Here is a 15,278-nt window from a genome sequence, read left to right as displayed (position 1 = left end):
ATCACAATGGGTTGCCCGTCACCTATGATGTAGCTCAGAACAGATGTGTAACTGCATCTACCTACTGTGTGAGGGACCAGAAAAAACAATGCATATATGCAGTTTGAAAAAGTCACCCTCCCACAGAGCAGACTGTTAAAAGCCTCAGTCTTTAATTTACTAAGTTAAGGCCACATTTGTGTCATTACCAATATGCAACGCAGGAACATGGCCTAATAGACAGTAGTGCAGACCAGGTAATAGATACCTCAAGCCATCAAAATACACTCCTCAAAACAAAGTTTGGGCAGAGTGCCCAAGTCAGATTTCTCAATAATTCCAATAAACTCATTATATAAACAAGATTTTCCCATGAATTCATCAAATCTCTCTATGTTTGAAGCAAAAGTAAAGTCTAACCTCAACCTTCCTTTTCCTTAGAAATGTCCATTCCTTTTATTAAATGAGGTGTTCTTTGAATAGGTTAAGAACATTTTTTTTTTAAAAAAAAAGACAGAAACCTAAGTAAATGTTGACCATCATCCCATCTTACCCACCGAAAAATTCAAAAATAAAAACCCAGCAGTTCTCTAGTCTGTTATGCTTTAGGGAAGGGAGGGCAAGCGAGGATGCATACAACAGCCACCTAAGCAGGTAATTGTCTTGAAAAAGTTATATACATATTCACATGCAAAAGCTTTTTTTTTTTTTTGGCATTTTAGTTAATTGAGTAATGAGTTTAAAGGGTTTTTGTTTTTAAACCTGCGTTTGTAGGCAGCATTAGCTTTCTAATATAAATATACAGCATCCTCGGTTTGTTTCTTTCATTCTGCACACACTACACACAGCCACTCCCAATACTAAAAACAAGGAGACACTTTGAAACATCTAATATGGAACAAACATTCTTCACTTTCTGAAGCATTTGATTTCACATGCAATTCTGATTTTCTGCATTGATTCCTTTCATGAAACACTACATATATGATATGATGCATTTATGATGTACAAATATGAGTCTGATTCAGACTGCTAGAACCTGAGAAAATTGCCCACACATTTTATGTTGACTGCTTCATTGATTTTTGTTGTTATTAAATTCATGACTGTTGACTCTTGTTGTTGTAACTGTAGTCTGTACCTAAGACTCAAGCTAAATCCACCAGCCAAAAAAAGGCCATCTAACATGCCATATGACCCCAACCTCATTATACTATTTCTGCAATGGTCAAGTTCCTCATCATTTATAGAGACTACATCCATTGGATGCTTTTTGTTTAAATTAACTGCTTTTATTGTAAATCAGTTTCTTTTATTCAGAGAAAAAAAAAAGTCATGTCTTATTGAACCCTCAGTAGAAACACAAGGCTTTTATCTATTTTTTGTTTTTACGATGCATTTTCATACAGCACTCACATTACCACTTTTGAAATTCTTTACAACAGGCAAACAAAAGGAAAAAAACAGTAACAACTAGTTTATACTCATAGTTTAGTAGCAATTATCTCCATCAGGAACTGCTCAAGATCAATAGTCTTCATAACATGCAAGCAGGAGTGACAGACATGGGATACATATAAAAAAGATTGTTAGGAATAGAAAAAAGGTTCGTCCCCTGATGTGGGCACAAGATCCACAGGCTGCTGATGAAAGACTAATACTTCTGAAGTCAAAAGTTAATGCAGTAAGTCTAACCCTTTCAGCAGTAAATACAGTATAAAAATGTCACATGAAAGCTAAACTGCAAATAATTAAGCCTAGCAAAACTCTTGTAAGGAGAATCCTGCAGATCAAACTGGAATCTGTTCAGAACATTTAACTCAGGAAAACTCATGTCAGCTTTCATAACACATATAAAGCTGCATTATACTTGAAGGTATTAGAATTCTTCCAGCCACTGTGACTTTCATGGATGTGAATATAGCTGGAGAAGGCTGTTTGGCCAGCATCTTTTAAGATGAAAACCTAAGTAGTGTTATGTTCAAGTGGATGATAAGCTCATTACATGCTAGTGCAAAAACCTACATCAGGTAATAGAACCAATATCAAAACACACAGACGCTGGTCTACCATTACAAGTGCTACTGTTTTGAGAAAGTCTTATCATCCTGTGTACTGTTGAAAAAAATTAAAAATCTTGCAGATTAATACAGAATGCCACTTACCAGAACCATAAAGAAGGGTTCTCGAAGTGACTGAGGAATACTCACTGGAAGCTAATCTATTCCCTTTTAATATTCAATACTGAAGAGTTCTGAAGAAAAATGTTGCAACTCAGGAAGTTACCTTTCCTAATAAGCACTCCTACAAAGAACGCAGAATGTACAGTCAATATCATACTTGGACTATTAAATTTGTTTCTGGCTTGTTGAAAGAAACAAGCATGGTACACGTTTGACTTTAGAGACAGCAAATAGAAGATAATTTATAGCTAGGCCATTAAAAGTTTCTGTACACAAGAACTAAACTGATTTGATTCCTGAACTCATGAATGCTCTTCATCAGAAAAAAAAACAACAAAAAAAACATTTCAAACAAGCTATATAAATAGAGGTCTTTTCTTGACAAGATTTTATACCAACTCTGAGAAGTTACCATCGTTAAACAAACGCATTTAGTAAAGAAAGGAAACATTTTCTATTTTCATAAGCATCTGTTAATTTATAGGCTTTGATGTTAACCCTACTGAATTTAAACTTTGGCATCATTCACAAATACCTCTCATTCTTTTTAAAGAACTTTATTTTTAAAATAACTTTAATTCATTAGACCATACTTTATAAGTTACCAATAGGACGGACCTGAACTCAAGCATCAGACATTGGTTGCACTTTCAAGTTTTTTTTAAACAACACATGATTTTTCAAAATAAAACTGTACATTTAGATTCACAGTTTAATTTGCTGAAATTTAATAACATTTAAAAAACACTGGAATTTGAATTGAAAGGGATACATGTTAAGCACACAAATACTGAAAGGTCATAATCCCAAAATGCACTTGAGAATGGAATGCAACTAATTAGTCAAGACTGTAGTAGTTTAGTAATTTCACATTTAACCTAGTTAGCACCTTAGTAAACTCAACCACTGAATGTAAGAAATATAGTGCATATAAATGTGACAACTCAACAGGTATTGTACCATTTCATAATGAGATTGTTTCTTGAGCATTATGTGCCATATTTTTTGAAAATTGGTAATATTTTAGTTTTCTAGAACGTGTAAGTAACAATGACTACAGTTAAAGTCTAAACAGAAATATTTTCTCTACTTATTTTGAGATTTTTAAAGCAATCATTTATAAGGATTGCATCAACATCAGTTAGCAGAGGAAGATCAAACTTTATTGAAACTGCTTGCATACAAAATATATTGCACTATAACCAAACAAATGTCAACATAAAATCCAATCTGTTGTAGCTAATATGTACAGAGAATATTGCCCAAGAGCAGTTACATTACAAGGTCAGTCTACCTTGGTTAATTATCTACAGTATTTTAAACCAAACAGCTTACAGATGATGTGTGCAAGGTACCAATTTCTGTTTTCAAATACTATACATTCCCAAAATAAATAACTAGAAATCAACATTAATGTTTGGCAATACTTTTTAAGACATTTTTATATTTGTTAAATCATGTGCAGTTTGTTGCCATTTTTAGTATGCTCACCTGTATGCAAGGAAAACAAAGAATGAAGAAAGCAAAAGAAACAAAACTCACAAAATACATCAGAGGCAAGGTCAAGTTTGTACAATTCTGTACACAATCAGTGGCTCTCCTTCTGGAGTAATTTGAATAAAATGGATTAAAATGGAGGTCCTTATACAGCTTTGCCCAGTGAGTTTAATGCACGATCAAAAACAAAAGAAAGCACAGCTCCTCCCACCACTTCCCACCCTTCCCTGGTGTATGACTGTACTTTAGATCTAATTCTGCATCGCCTTCCAATGGGCTGGTAATTCAGACCTTGTACCTCAAAGTAAGATGGATTTGTTCTACCCCCAGTATCTCCAGTTAGTACACCTGAACTTTTCAGAGTGGCAATTTTCTTCCTACCTCTCCTGAAATAGTCCCCAAATTAAAATAGAAATTCAAAAACTTTTGGGACGATGAAGAACATTAGCGCTTTAAACTGGTCATCCGGCCAAATAGCAGGCACACATTACTAGCTTGTGAACGAGTTACATTTGTTCCCTCAGTAACAATGAGTTTTTTAGTTTTCCAGAATGGAAAGGTTTTTATTTCTTTTTATAAAAAAAAATCTGTACTGCCTACAAAGAAAAAGTTACACCCCTTTTTCAATAACACTATTTGCCAAATCTTCAGTGCAAAATTTCCTATTCTTATAACTGCCTAACCCAATGCTTATGTAAGGAAAAAATTATGGAAAGCATGCACTTGTCTATAAAGTACTAACGTCTGACAAGGATTGCTACATATATTTTACATTTAGTGTTACCAACTCATCTTCCCTGATTTCTGCATCCAAATATAATATTCCTACCTGCCAAGATATAAAAAAGGCACAGATCATACAACTTTTTTGCTAATGAAAATGACAATTGTTACATCACACATTTTTCAGGGTCCACTAAAATACTGAAAAAGGTGGACCAGAATGTGAACTGACACAGGACATAAAACGACATAGCATTTCATGAAGAACTTGTAAGTTAGATTGAAAACAGAAGCCAATTTGATTACTGCAAACACTATTTATTCTGAAAATTGAAATTGAGCAGTGATTTTGACCCGATGCGTTAAAATGGTACAACTGAACAGAAAGTTTACCAATGCACAGCTCAGTATTTTTAAAACAAACAAAAAGATTCTTTCATTGTTTGAAGTGCAATATGTACTTGAAAGCGATTTTCGGAAATTCAGATATTTTTATGCAAATATTTGAATAACTTCTTATTCTGAAAACAACTGCATACTGTTGATGTTAAAAAAGGCTAACAGAGAACATATGTTCATTTCATGCCCTGCGCCATCTTGCCTACTATTTGTCTTTGGCCTAACAAGTTTCTCTAATGTGGAATAGGAATTACTGAAACAGTATAGGAAATATGACTTCAGAATTATGCAGTTTAGGGTACTCCGTTCACCAACGGCTGTTGACCATCTGCGCTGTCCGCTTTCTCTTTCTTCTGATTACGTTCTTTACCCGTGCGCAGCCGACTACCTTCATTGGAGGTATTCTGTAATGTTTTAGTGTGGACACTCCTTTCATTATTGCAGTCAATTCTGATCTGGAACAAGTCAGAGTTATATAAAGCATTCTCCTCCTTTCATCCACCCCTTATGCATTCATTACCTTTGCAGCTTGGCAGGAGTGCTGTTTATTAAATCATCAGAAGACACAAAATAGTAACACACCCTTAAGGCTCTGTTAAAGGTAACTAGCTAAAATGGAGCATGTCTGATTCTTTTTCTGTTTGAAAATGCCACATACTTTTGGCCATAAAAGAACAAACAAACCCCCACAAACACTCCAGTCTACCTGGTCTTAGAAAGCTCTGCTCCCTCACCAAAGCAAAAACATACTGTATTTGTGCAAGATCAAGTTGAAGAACTTATAGTACACAGAATTTTGAAACATCATTTCACTTTTACTGCAAGTTCCTAGTTGTTGTATAGAAATATTTATTTTTGAAAAAATAAACACAGATCATGAAATGATTTCACATTTCAACACCCCAAAAATCTTCTCAGCCATCTAGTAAACCTGAAAAAAGATTTCTTATAATCCACCAAAAACTTATGTGGCTTTTATAAATGGCACTAAAAATGTTCAAGGGAGCATTTCGAAAGCAAGATTTTTATGCTTGTAGGGGGTAAGCTCTTAAACTCATTTCTGGCTTATTCCTTGAAATATTACAAAAATTTATTACGACTTGATCAGACAGGTTTCAATCATATGTAAGTATTTATTTTAATGTAGAAAGAGTATCACCTCCTCCATATCTCAGAGTAACAGACAAAAATCATGACTTTGGTTAAGTTCTCCTTAGTTTTTTTTTTCCCGTCTAACATCAACATTCTCCTTTATCTGCTTCATCCTCCTTTACTTACTTAAAATTTTGCAAGTGAATTGCTGACTAACTGTGAAAGTTGTGTGGCCATGTACATGCATATATTTTTTTTTTTGCATGCTATTTGTTCCAGGTGTGTATTTACATCCTCAAGTTTAGCACTCCCACTTCAAGAACAAAGCATTTGGTCACATGCTCCAAATTTTTCCTTTTTTTTTTTTTTTTTTTTTTTAAACAGCCTAAACCAAGACATTGAGAATCATCTGAATCTCCCTCCAGATCCATGACTCCTTGTAACACCATATAGAAGGTGGCAGCTACAGCTGCTCATTATTCCTCCCTCCTAACACAGCTCATCCTGTGTGGTAAGAAATGGTAGGTCTGCACATTAACACAAAGCATTTCCATTTGGGGAAACTTAACATATATACATAAAATATCATCATGAATAACTTCACCCAAGAAAACACTTGAAAAATCTCTATCAGTATCTTTATAAAAATCTATAAGGTCAATATTGAACTGTTTCTCCATTTATATTCTTAACTTGCTTTCTAGATTGCATAGCTTTGAATTGCAAACATTTAGTAATAAAGGTGCATTTAAAAGTGTAAACTTTTTCACTCTGGAGAGTTTGGCTACAATACAAGCACCCCCCCCCCCTTTTATTTAAAGCATTAAGTATTCTTTTTGCTCAGTTATGCTCCTTCATTTTGAAATGAAAAACAAGAACAGAAAATGCTGTGACAAGGGAAAGTGAAAAATAAAAAAGCTAATTAGAACAAAGAATCAAATACAGCTGTCTAGTAAAACCTTAGGACTCATGATCAGTATTCTAACTCAAGGGAAAGAGCTAAGTTCCAGAAATAAGCTCTATACTGTAATTTGAGTTGGGGTCAGTCTGAGCTAGCTTCAGAAGACAAGTTTCTCATCTCAATTCAACTCAAAAATTAAAATTAAACTGCACTACTCTGAACTTTTAAAAACTGCCAGCAAAACAAAGTTGTTAGTTCCAACATTAGGAAGCTGTATCTTTACACAACTTGAGATATCAAGATTCCTGTCTATAGAATACAAAACAATACAGAACTGTGCTATTCCTCTAAATATGATTAGGTAACAAGGAACCAGAAGGCTACTTTGTCAGCTGCAGTTTTGAAGAATCCCATGTTAGTACATACACACTAACACTTATGCATCTTTAAACAGTACAGAGTTCTAAGAAGAGGAAAAATTACCTGAAGAGATCCATCTGCTGTTCTCCCTTTTGCATCTCTTGAATTACGCTGACGGTTATCTGTTCGTGACTGTTCATCGTTTCCTGCAGAAAGAATTAATCAACTAGGTTTTTCCAGTAAGAACATAGAATTTTCTTGTATTCAAGAAGTGCACAAGCATAACAGTTAATTACTTGAAAATTTTCATCCTAAGGGACATTAAACAAATACCCTTGATCACATAACAACAATGTTCAAACTATGGCCCAAGTACCATCACAGAAAATCTTTTCATGCAGTAAATCACAGTAGACAAAACCACCATTTAAATCCAGTATAGTTTAAGAAAGACTTTTCTTAGTTGCCCTCAGGAGACAAATGTCTCTCAAAACAATCAACCACAGGAGAGAAAAGCGCAGTCAACTTTGGTAAGCTTTAACATATTTACAGATCTTTCCAGGATGGCTAGGAGGCTAAAGCATGTTTTAAGACAAGAGGCTGAGGAAACTGAGTTTGCTTAAGGATAACACTGCTAACCTTCTCTTCTTCAAAGAGAAGTCTAGATTTACCTTTGAATCCTCCACGACCCCGTCCTCCTTGGCCTCTTGCACCACCTCCACGTCTTCGCCCATCCCCTCTACGTAGGTAGTTGTCTCGCTCCTCTTCTGCTGGGGCTAATGACCAATCGCTAAGTTCATCTCTGTGATCAGATTCTGTTTCAGAAGCATTTGATGCTTCAGAATTAGTTCCTATCAAGAGGATAAAAAAATCCAAAACGTGCCAGTGTAGCTAAGCATGAAAATATTACAGTAGAACGGAAAATACATCTGTACACTTAGAGATTTCTCTTTTTAAAACAGTTTTGAAATTTTTGCCTCTATACATAATGCAGAGATGCGTATAATATGCATTACTTCTTCAAAAAAGTCAATATAGACATTGTAAGTTACAAGTATGTTTCAGGTTAAATTATCTGCCACACTTTTATAGTTAGTATTATTACTATCCATTATTGAATTTATTGTGCAAATGCAGTTAGTAAAAAATCACATCTAGTCATATTTAAAAAACTGAAATTCCTGAATTTAACTTGTCCTGCCTCCCCTCAACCCACCATGAAACAGCCTGTAACACACACTACAGAAGCAGAAACTAAAGTCAGAATGCTGTAAATGTATCAGATTCAAAATAATTGTCCATTACATAATTTTTGTAGTTAACAGATCACTTTTGCTGATAAAAGTTCATTCTTTTTCCAAATTTTCGTTTTCCTATACCCGTTAGTGGCCAGGTGAACTTGTGTCTTCGAAAAACCATAAAAGGGTTTCACCAGAATAACATTAATTCTGTATTACATTGTGTGCACGTCATCAAGCTCACACAGACAATTCAATAAGTGCAAACATCAGCTGGCCTATGCTCTGGATACTGAGATAACAGATTGCTCTAAAGAAGCACGTTCCTTAGAACTATTCATAAATAAATTATACAAGATTTAAAAGAAGAACACTATGTCGTTGACTATGCTCTTCTAGCAAAAGCACCCAAGTTCAACTTCATGAAGTAAACATCTTACTTTCACTTGCAAGTATTTATACTAAGATAGCCTCTTACAGGGTCAAATGAAAACCAGGTTTTATTAAGAGTCGTTCAAAATACAGATAAATTAAGAATCCTTGCCCTTAGTAGTTCATGATATAGAAGACAGGCTATACTGTAAGAGACAGAAGCTGCAGTAAAATAGCGCTAATGTAATCTAACCTATTGTCATTCAGAATATTTTTTACAGCATAAAGCTCTAAATAATCTCGAAATATTAGTACTTAATTGAATTTCTGTTTGAACATCTGTTTTCAAGTTCCCACAATAGCCAATCCTTAAGTGTTAACTACTAACAGAATGGTATTCAAGAAAGCAAGTGACCAAAGCAGCATCCAATAGGCTTCTACTAAAACTGTAAGCATGCTTCTAGTTACCTACCCGAAGCGTAGCCTGGACCACGTCTGCTGTGCCCTCTGTTTCTGTAAGGTCGACTACCTCGTCCAAGTCCTGGACCATCATCAGTCATATATCCTTTTTCCTTATCTGTACGATTTGGTGGTGGCCTAGAAGTAGCTCCGATCTGTCGAAGCTGCTCATCTATTTGCAGTCTTTCCAAACGTAGCTGGTCCACTTCCTACTCAAACACAAGCATTAAAGGTGATGTAACCATATGTGAATGTACAGACGCATTTCTCAGGAAAAAGAAAAGAACTAACGTATTGCTGTTGAAAATGTATTTAATACTTCCTAAGTCAGCTTTGAAAATAATTGTTTACCAAAAAACCCTTTTAATGTTTCAAACTGCTGCACAGTTAGCAAGCTCTCCAGTAGTTATACAGACAGGTGAGTGCTGTTATATGACCTTCTGTTCAGAAATGTTAGTACAGCACAAAGAAAAAATCAACTGAATTAACTATGAATTGAAGAATCTAAGAAAAAAATTCTGGGCTATTGAGCACTTTCCACTCCCATGTTAGAAGCCATTTAAGAATCAAAGTAGTAAAACTTTTACAAGAAGCCTTTAATGTAGATTGTAGATTGTGTAACAGCCACTTTTCAACAGCCTTTTGGGCCTGAAAGATTTTGTTCATCATCCTGTTGTTACCTTATTAAGTATTGTTAGACAAATTTCAGTGGTAGAGTAGCATCATTCTCCTCACCTTTAAATAATTAAGATGATAATCCAGAAGAACAGTTGCATTAGTGATGCTATCCTTGGTTCCCACAAATACGAATGGTACCATTCCCTACAACACAGTAACATTAAACCTATGATTACTGATTAGGCATCAAATACTGAAGAGAACCAAACATTATTATAAATTTAAAAAAACAATTTTTACAACATGCATAAGCACAAATTCAAAAATGAAACAATACTATATTTACTTTTTGATGCTGACTAAAGGGAATTATCCTTTTCCACAAAAAGATAATCTTAAGAAAATTTAGAGATCAATATCAACATTTATTATTCCCATCAAGTAAAACATTCAAAACACTTCAGGTTTCCTCCTTTCCTTCAAAACCACCTGACTGATTATGTCTGCTCTCTCACACCAGCTACTTTTATGCTGCAGGTCAGTAAAGAAGCCTTTGAGCTTTTTTGAAAAGTCAAATTAACACTGTCACATAGCAAAGCTTATCTTCCTGAAGGATCTCTCAAATGGTAAAAGGCACGTAAGTTAGTACATCAGGCAACAACTACTAGCTTACATGCCTGTTACCTTTCAAACATTAAGTGATTCGTTAGTTACCTGAAAAATGTAGGCCTGGAGTTGATCAAATTCTGATGCCTGAAATTACAACCCTTACAGATAAAATATCCAAAGACTAACTCCAGTGGTGAAAAGTGGTCTAAGAAATCTACCTAAAAGAGCCCCAAGTGCTGAAAACAGCTAAGCTTTAGCAGATAAAAAAATAATTTCCACAAGGATAACTCCAGACTAAAACTGGGCTAAGCGTCAATTCGAGAGGTGGGACTATTGCCCACACAAACTTAACGAACTAAACTACCTGAATTTTGTACCAGCTGAAGCCTCACCACAGCAGTACAAGCTTCACTGTAAACTGCAGAAGTCAACCTAAGTCTTGTAAACATTCAGCTGCTGAAACCCATGCATGGGCAGACAGAGCTCAACTACCCCTAACTGAACTGATAACTTTTTAAAAAGTTATTATATTAGGGTATCTCATCATGAGCTTTGAACACCCTTAACTCTTGCTGCATGCATACTCTTTACAGGATTGCATCCAAAAGATTTTTTTGTGTGTCCCTCCACCCGCCCCCAGCAACCCCCAAGAGTGAAACAACTGAGGATAATCTCTCAAAAAGAGAAAAATATATTCACAGCAGGGTGAAGTTCCTTAAAAGCAACAACGAAGTGACATGCCTGTAATTTGTCCTTTTTTTTTTTTTGGGGGGGGGGGGGGGGGGGGGGGGAAGGTGGAGTATGAACAAATGATTAGATCTTGTTAGATCTTACACATTAAAATATGTGTAATATTAAAATAATATTCAGTCCTTTAATCCTAAGGAAACGCTACACTAACGCTAAGCTTTATGAGCTTCAGAAATCTTTTAGCCACTGGTGTGGTTCACTGAAATATATTATCTTATTATCTGTGTCATTTTGTTTCATAAATATTTAATACGACTTGATGAAGAGTAATTACTTTTACACTAAACTGGCATTAACTAGTATATAGTATCAATTTTTAAAAGACAAGACAACTGACTTAAAATAGCATGTAAGGAAGAGGTAGATGCTTGTCACTTTCAGCAGTGAACTCTAGGCATAAGAATGCCAACTCTTAAGAATTTGAGCTAGTAGCAATGTGAAGCAATGTTAGTCCTAGAAAAACTCCAAAGTGCTTATTTATTGAGGCTTATTTCTGCCTTCAAAGCAAAAGCGCCAATCTTCAACTTAGTTTCAGCAGTGAATTCTTATGCCCATAAGTCATCGGCTCAGGAATTTAGAAATAAAAATAATATATACTACTATAAGAAATAAAACCTATTTTAAAAGACGAAAAGCCTGGAGACCTCATATAAAATTATGGGAGTTATGGAACCACACCCAAATTTTATGGGCAGGATTTTGAGATCTCAGTCTTAACAGAAAGAACCCAATACTGAATTAAAAGCAACCTACTGTTCTTCACAAAAAGAAAGTCTGCAATGTATGTGTCTACACACTGGAAGATTCCTACACATTCATTTCAAATATGACAGAAACAAGCTTACAGGTACTAACTTTTACCTGCCAAGTTTTGACATCAATTTCTTCAATTTCTCCTGGTGTAAAACATGACACAACTAACACCTAAAGCAGCATAAGGAATGCCAGTGTTAGCAATGTCATTATCAGGAAAAACAGAAAAAGGAATGCAGAGCTTGGCAGGTGAAAAGGCTTTCAATTCATCTTTAAAAGATGTATTTTGGATTGAAGGACATCAAATTTTTTTTTTTTTTTTTAAGACAGAAGAATGAAAAAACCTGAAATCCAACTGGAGTCATGACTTATTCTTTTACCCAAATTTTCTTCTGTAGGCAACATCAAAAACTTTGAAAGTTTTAGCCTGCAGCAAAAGCAGCACCCTCTTGCTTATTAAGACAGCTCAATAATTTTAGAGTTGTAAGTTTATTAGAAATAATAATTGAAATAGAAGTGAATCTTTTAAATCTAAACACTGAGTTGACTTTCTTACCTTTTCAAATAGATGTAAAAGTAGTAATGAAGTAAAAAAAACTTACATAATTGCTTAGCCACTTTTTACAGGAAGAAATTGAACTGTGGGTCTTCTGTAATAATTTAATCATGATGATACAAAAGATGAAAAACTACTGAAGCAAGAACGTAAGTGTTCTAGAAATCTATTTCATGTCTTATTCAAAGGTTATTTAATGAGTACATATAAAAATTTTTGGCTAAGAGAGTTTGATCTTTAAAATTCAAGCACATTTCACATTTGAAATGCAGGGACTTTTTGTGAATTGAGATAAAACCTTTTTGCTTAAAGCTTTACTTTCAAACCTGTAACCTTTCCCCCACAACATAACCCCACACAGAAGTGCCTTAAATTTTTAAATTACAAAGTTCAAGACTTCATTAAAGCCTTCTACAAGGCTGGTAGGTAGGAAAAAAACAATTTTACATAGCCTTTCTGTGCGAACATGGCATTTCACATCGTTCATGGTTGTTTTTCCTTTAAATTACAATTCACGTGCTACTGTGAATTCAGATCATGTTTAAAAAGAGGGTTTAGGGATTTATACACAGAACACAAACTTTTCCTTACAATGTAAGAACTTACTAGTAAAATTGAAAGCAGGTAAAACCCTAAGAAATCAGTCTCGAGGCAAATTAATGAATGGGAACAGGAAGATTTGCATATAGTTATTTACAGCTTAGCACATGCCGAGAAACAGTATCACTGCTTCTGACAGGAATAACATGAAATCTCTAAGAAGGTGCATCACAAAGTTTCATACAGCATTTTTTAAAACAAAAATAACAAGTCTAATTTACATAGAAATGCCCCTTTAGCATTAACGGGGAAATACAATTCCATAAGGAAAAAGAAGAGTAATCAGAACTTTATCTTACCACTATGAAAATACAAAGAAAATTTCATTTTAGCACTGGGTAGAATATAACCATCAGTTAACATACATAGAAATCACATGAACTAAGAACATACCTCTTCTTGTGGAATATTTTTATCATTTTCAGCCTCAATTCTCACTCTTACAACACCAGATTTGTCCACTATCTCCTGAATCAGTTTTCCATTTTTTCCTATTACTTTTCCTAGAGAAAGAACATACAAAACATTCCATTTTCAGGGTTTTTCCCCTAAAACCTGAGAGCATTACTATATTCTAGTTAAACACAACAATTCAGTAACAGTGCAAGAACTTGTCAAAATGACTTAATACTCCACAACAAAGATTTAGTCAATGAGCTATGAACTATAATGTCTAAGGCAGCCTGGGACGTTAACTTTGGTAATGTTCCAAAGCAATCACTGCAGCATACAGGAAGAGAGGTACTTTATTATGAAGGTTCATAACTGAGTATAGTTCCCTTCCTTTTCAAAGCTTCTACAGAGAACAAAGGAAATGAATCACAATTCCGTACTTCTGTATTAAATCATCAATCCCATTTTGAAAAAGGGTAGAAAGGAAGACCTGGGGAACTACAGACTGGTGAGCCTCACCTCTATGCCTGGGAAGATCATATAACAGATCCTCCTAGAAGCAACGTTAAGGCAAGGAGGTGATCTGAGACAGCCAGCACAGCTTCACCAGGGGCAAATCATGCCTTCCAGTAGCCTATGACGGAGTAAATGTCAGTCAACAAGGAAAAACCAACTGATGTCATCTACCTGGACTTGTGTAAGGTCTTTGACAGTCTCATACAACATCCTTATCTCTAAACTGGAGAGATAAGAAGGGTGGACTATCTGGTGGATAAGGAATTGGCAGGATGGCTACACCCAGAGAGTTGCTCCAGGTGGAGGCTGGTGACAAATGGTGTCCATCTTTGGACCAGTGCTGCTTAATATCTTTATCAATGACACAGACAGTGGGATCAAGCGCATCCTCAGCAAGTCTGCAGATGACACCAAGCTGAGTGGTGTAGTTGACACACCAGAAGGAAGGGATGACTTCCACAGGCACCTGGACAAGCTTGAGAAGCGCGCCCATGCAAACCTAACAAGGTCCAACAAGTCCAAGAACGAAGTGCTGCATCTGGGTCAGAGCAATCCCAGACATGAGCACAGACTGGAGGAAGAACTCACTGAGAGCAGCCCTGCAGAGAAAGACTTGGGAGCTCTGGTAGACGAAAAGCTCAACATGAGCCAGTGGTGGGTGCTTGCAGTCCAGACGGCCAACTGCATTCTGGGCTGCATCAACAGAGGGGTGGCCAGCAGGTCGAGGGAAGGGATTGCCGTCCTCTGCTCTGCCCTCTTGAGGCCCCACCTGGAGCCCCCAGCACAAGGATGCGGAGCTGTTACAGTGAGTCCAGAGAATGGCCACAAAGCTGATCAGGGGGCTGGGGCACCTCTCCTATGAAGAATGGCTGAGAGAGCTGGAGCTGTTCAGCCTGGAGAAGAGATGGCTCCAGGGAAGTCTCATTGTGGCCTTTCAGTACTTAAAGTGGGGCTTATAAAAAAACATATAGTGACTTTTTACACAGACTGATAGTGTTAGGACTATCAGGAAGGGGAAATAGTTTTTGACTAAAAGAGATTTAGATTAGAAGTTAGGAGGAAATTCTTCACTCAGAGGGTGGTGAGGCACTGGAAAAGGTTGCCCAGAGAAGCTGTGGATGCCCCATCCCTGGAGGTGTTCAAGGCCAGGATGGCTGGGGCTTTGGGCAGCCTGGTCAGGCAGGTGGCATCCCTGCCCATGGCAGGTGGGTTGGTGGAACTGGATCTGTAAGATCCCTTCCAAGCCAAGCTATTCTATGATTCTATGATCTTGGTTACAG

General features: G+C 36.1%; 1 protein-coding gene across 3 annotated transcripts in view; it reads right to left on the bottom strand.

The window, feature by feature from the left end:
- Positions 1-4,679: 4,679 nt before the first annotated feature.
- FMR1 (fragile X messenger ribonucleoprotein 1) overlaps positions 4,680-15,278 on the bottom strand; it is a 30,491-nt gene continuing 19,892 nt past the window's right edge. The window contains exons 10-15 of one of the 3 annotated variants that reach the window (XM_080554024.1): positions 13,483-13,592; positions 9,939-10,025; positions 9,217-9,412; positions 7,806-7,985; positions 7,258-7,340; positions 4,680-5,231 (exon numbers count right to left, since the gene is read on the bottom strand). In XM_080554024.1, the coding sequence (XP_080410150.1) occupies positions 5,226-5,231; positions 7,258-7,340; positions 7,806-7,985; positions 9,217-9,412; positions 9,939-10,025; positions 13,483-13,592 (662 nt within the window). In that variant the 3' untranslated portion in view covers positions 4,680-5,225. Of the gene's footprint in view, positions 5,237-7,257; positions 7,341-7,805; positions 7,986-9,216; positions 9,413-9,938; positions 10,026-13,482; positions 13,593-15,278 lie in introns of all 3 variants that reach the window. The other 2 variants (XM_080554023.1, XM_080554022.1) reach the window with 2 other exon arrangements.

This window comes from Anser brachyrhynchus, assembly GCF_964034855.1.
Source record: "Anser brachyrhynchus genome assembly, chromosome: 13".
Lineage (NCBI taxonomy): Eukaryota > Metazoa > Chordata > Aves > Anseriformes > Anatidae > Anser > Anser brachyrhynchus.
The sequence above is the reverse complement of the archived record's forward strand: the minus strand, read 5'-3'. Positions and strand labels throughout refer to the sequence as shown.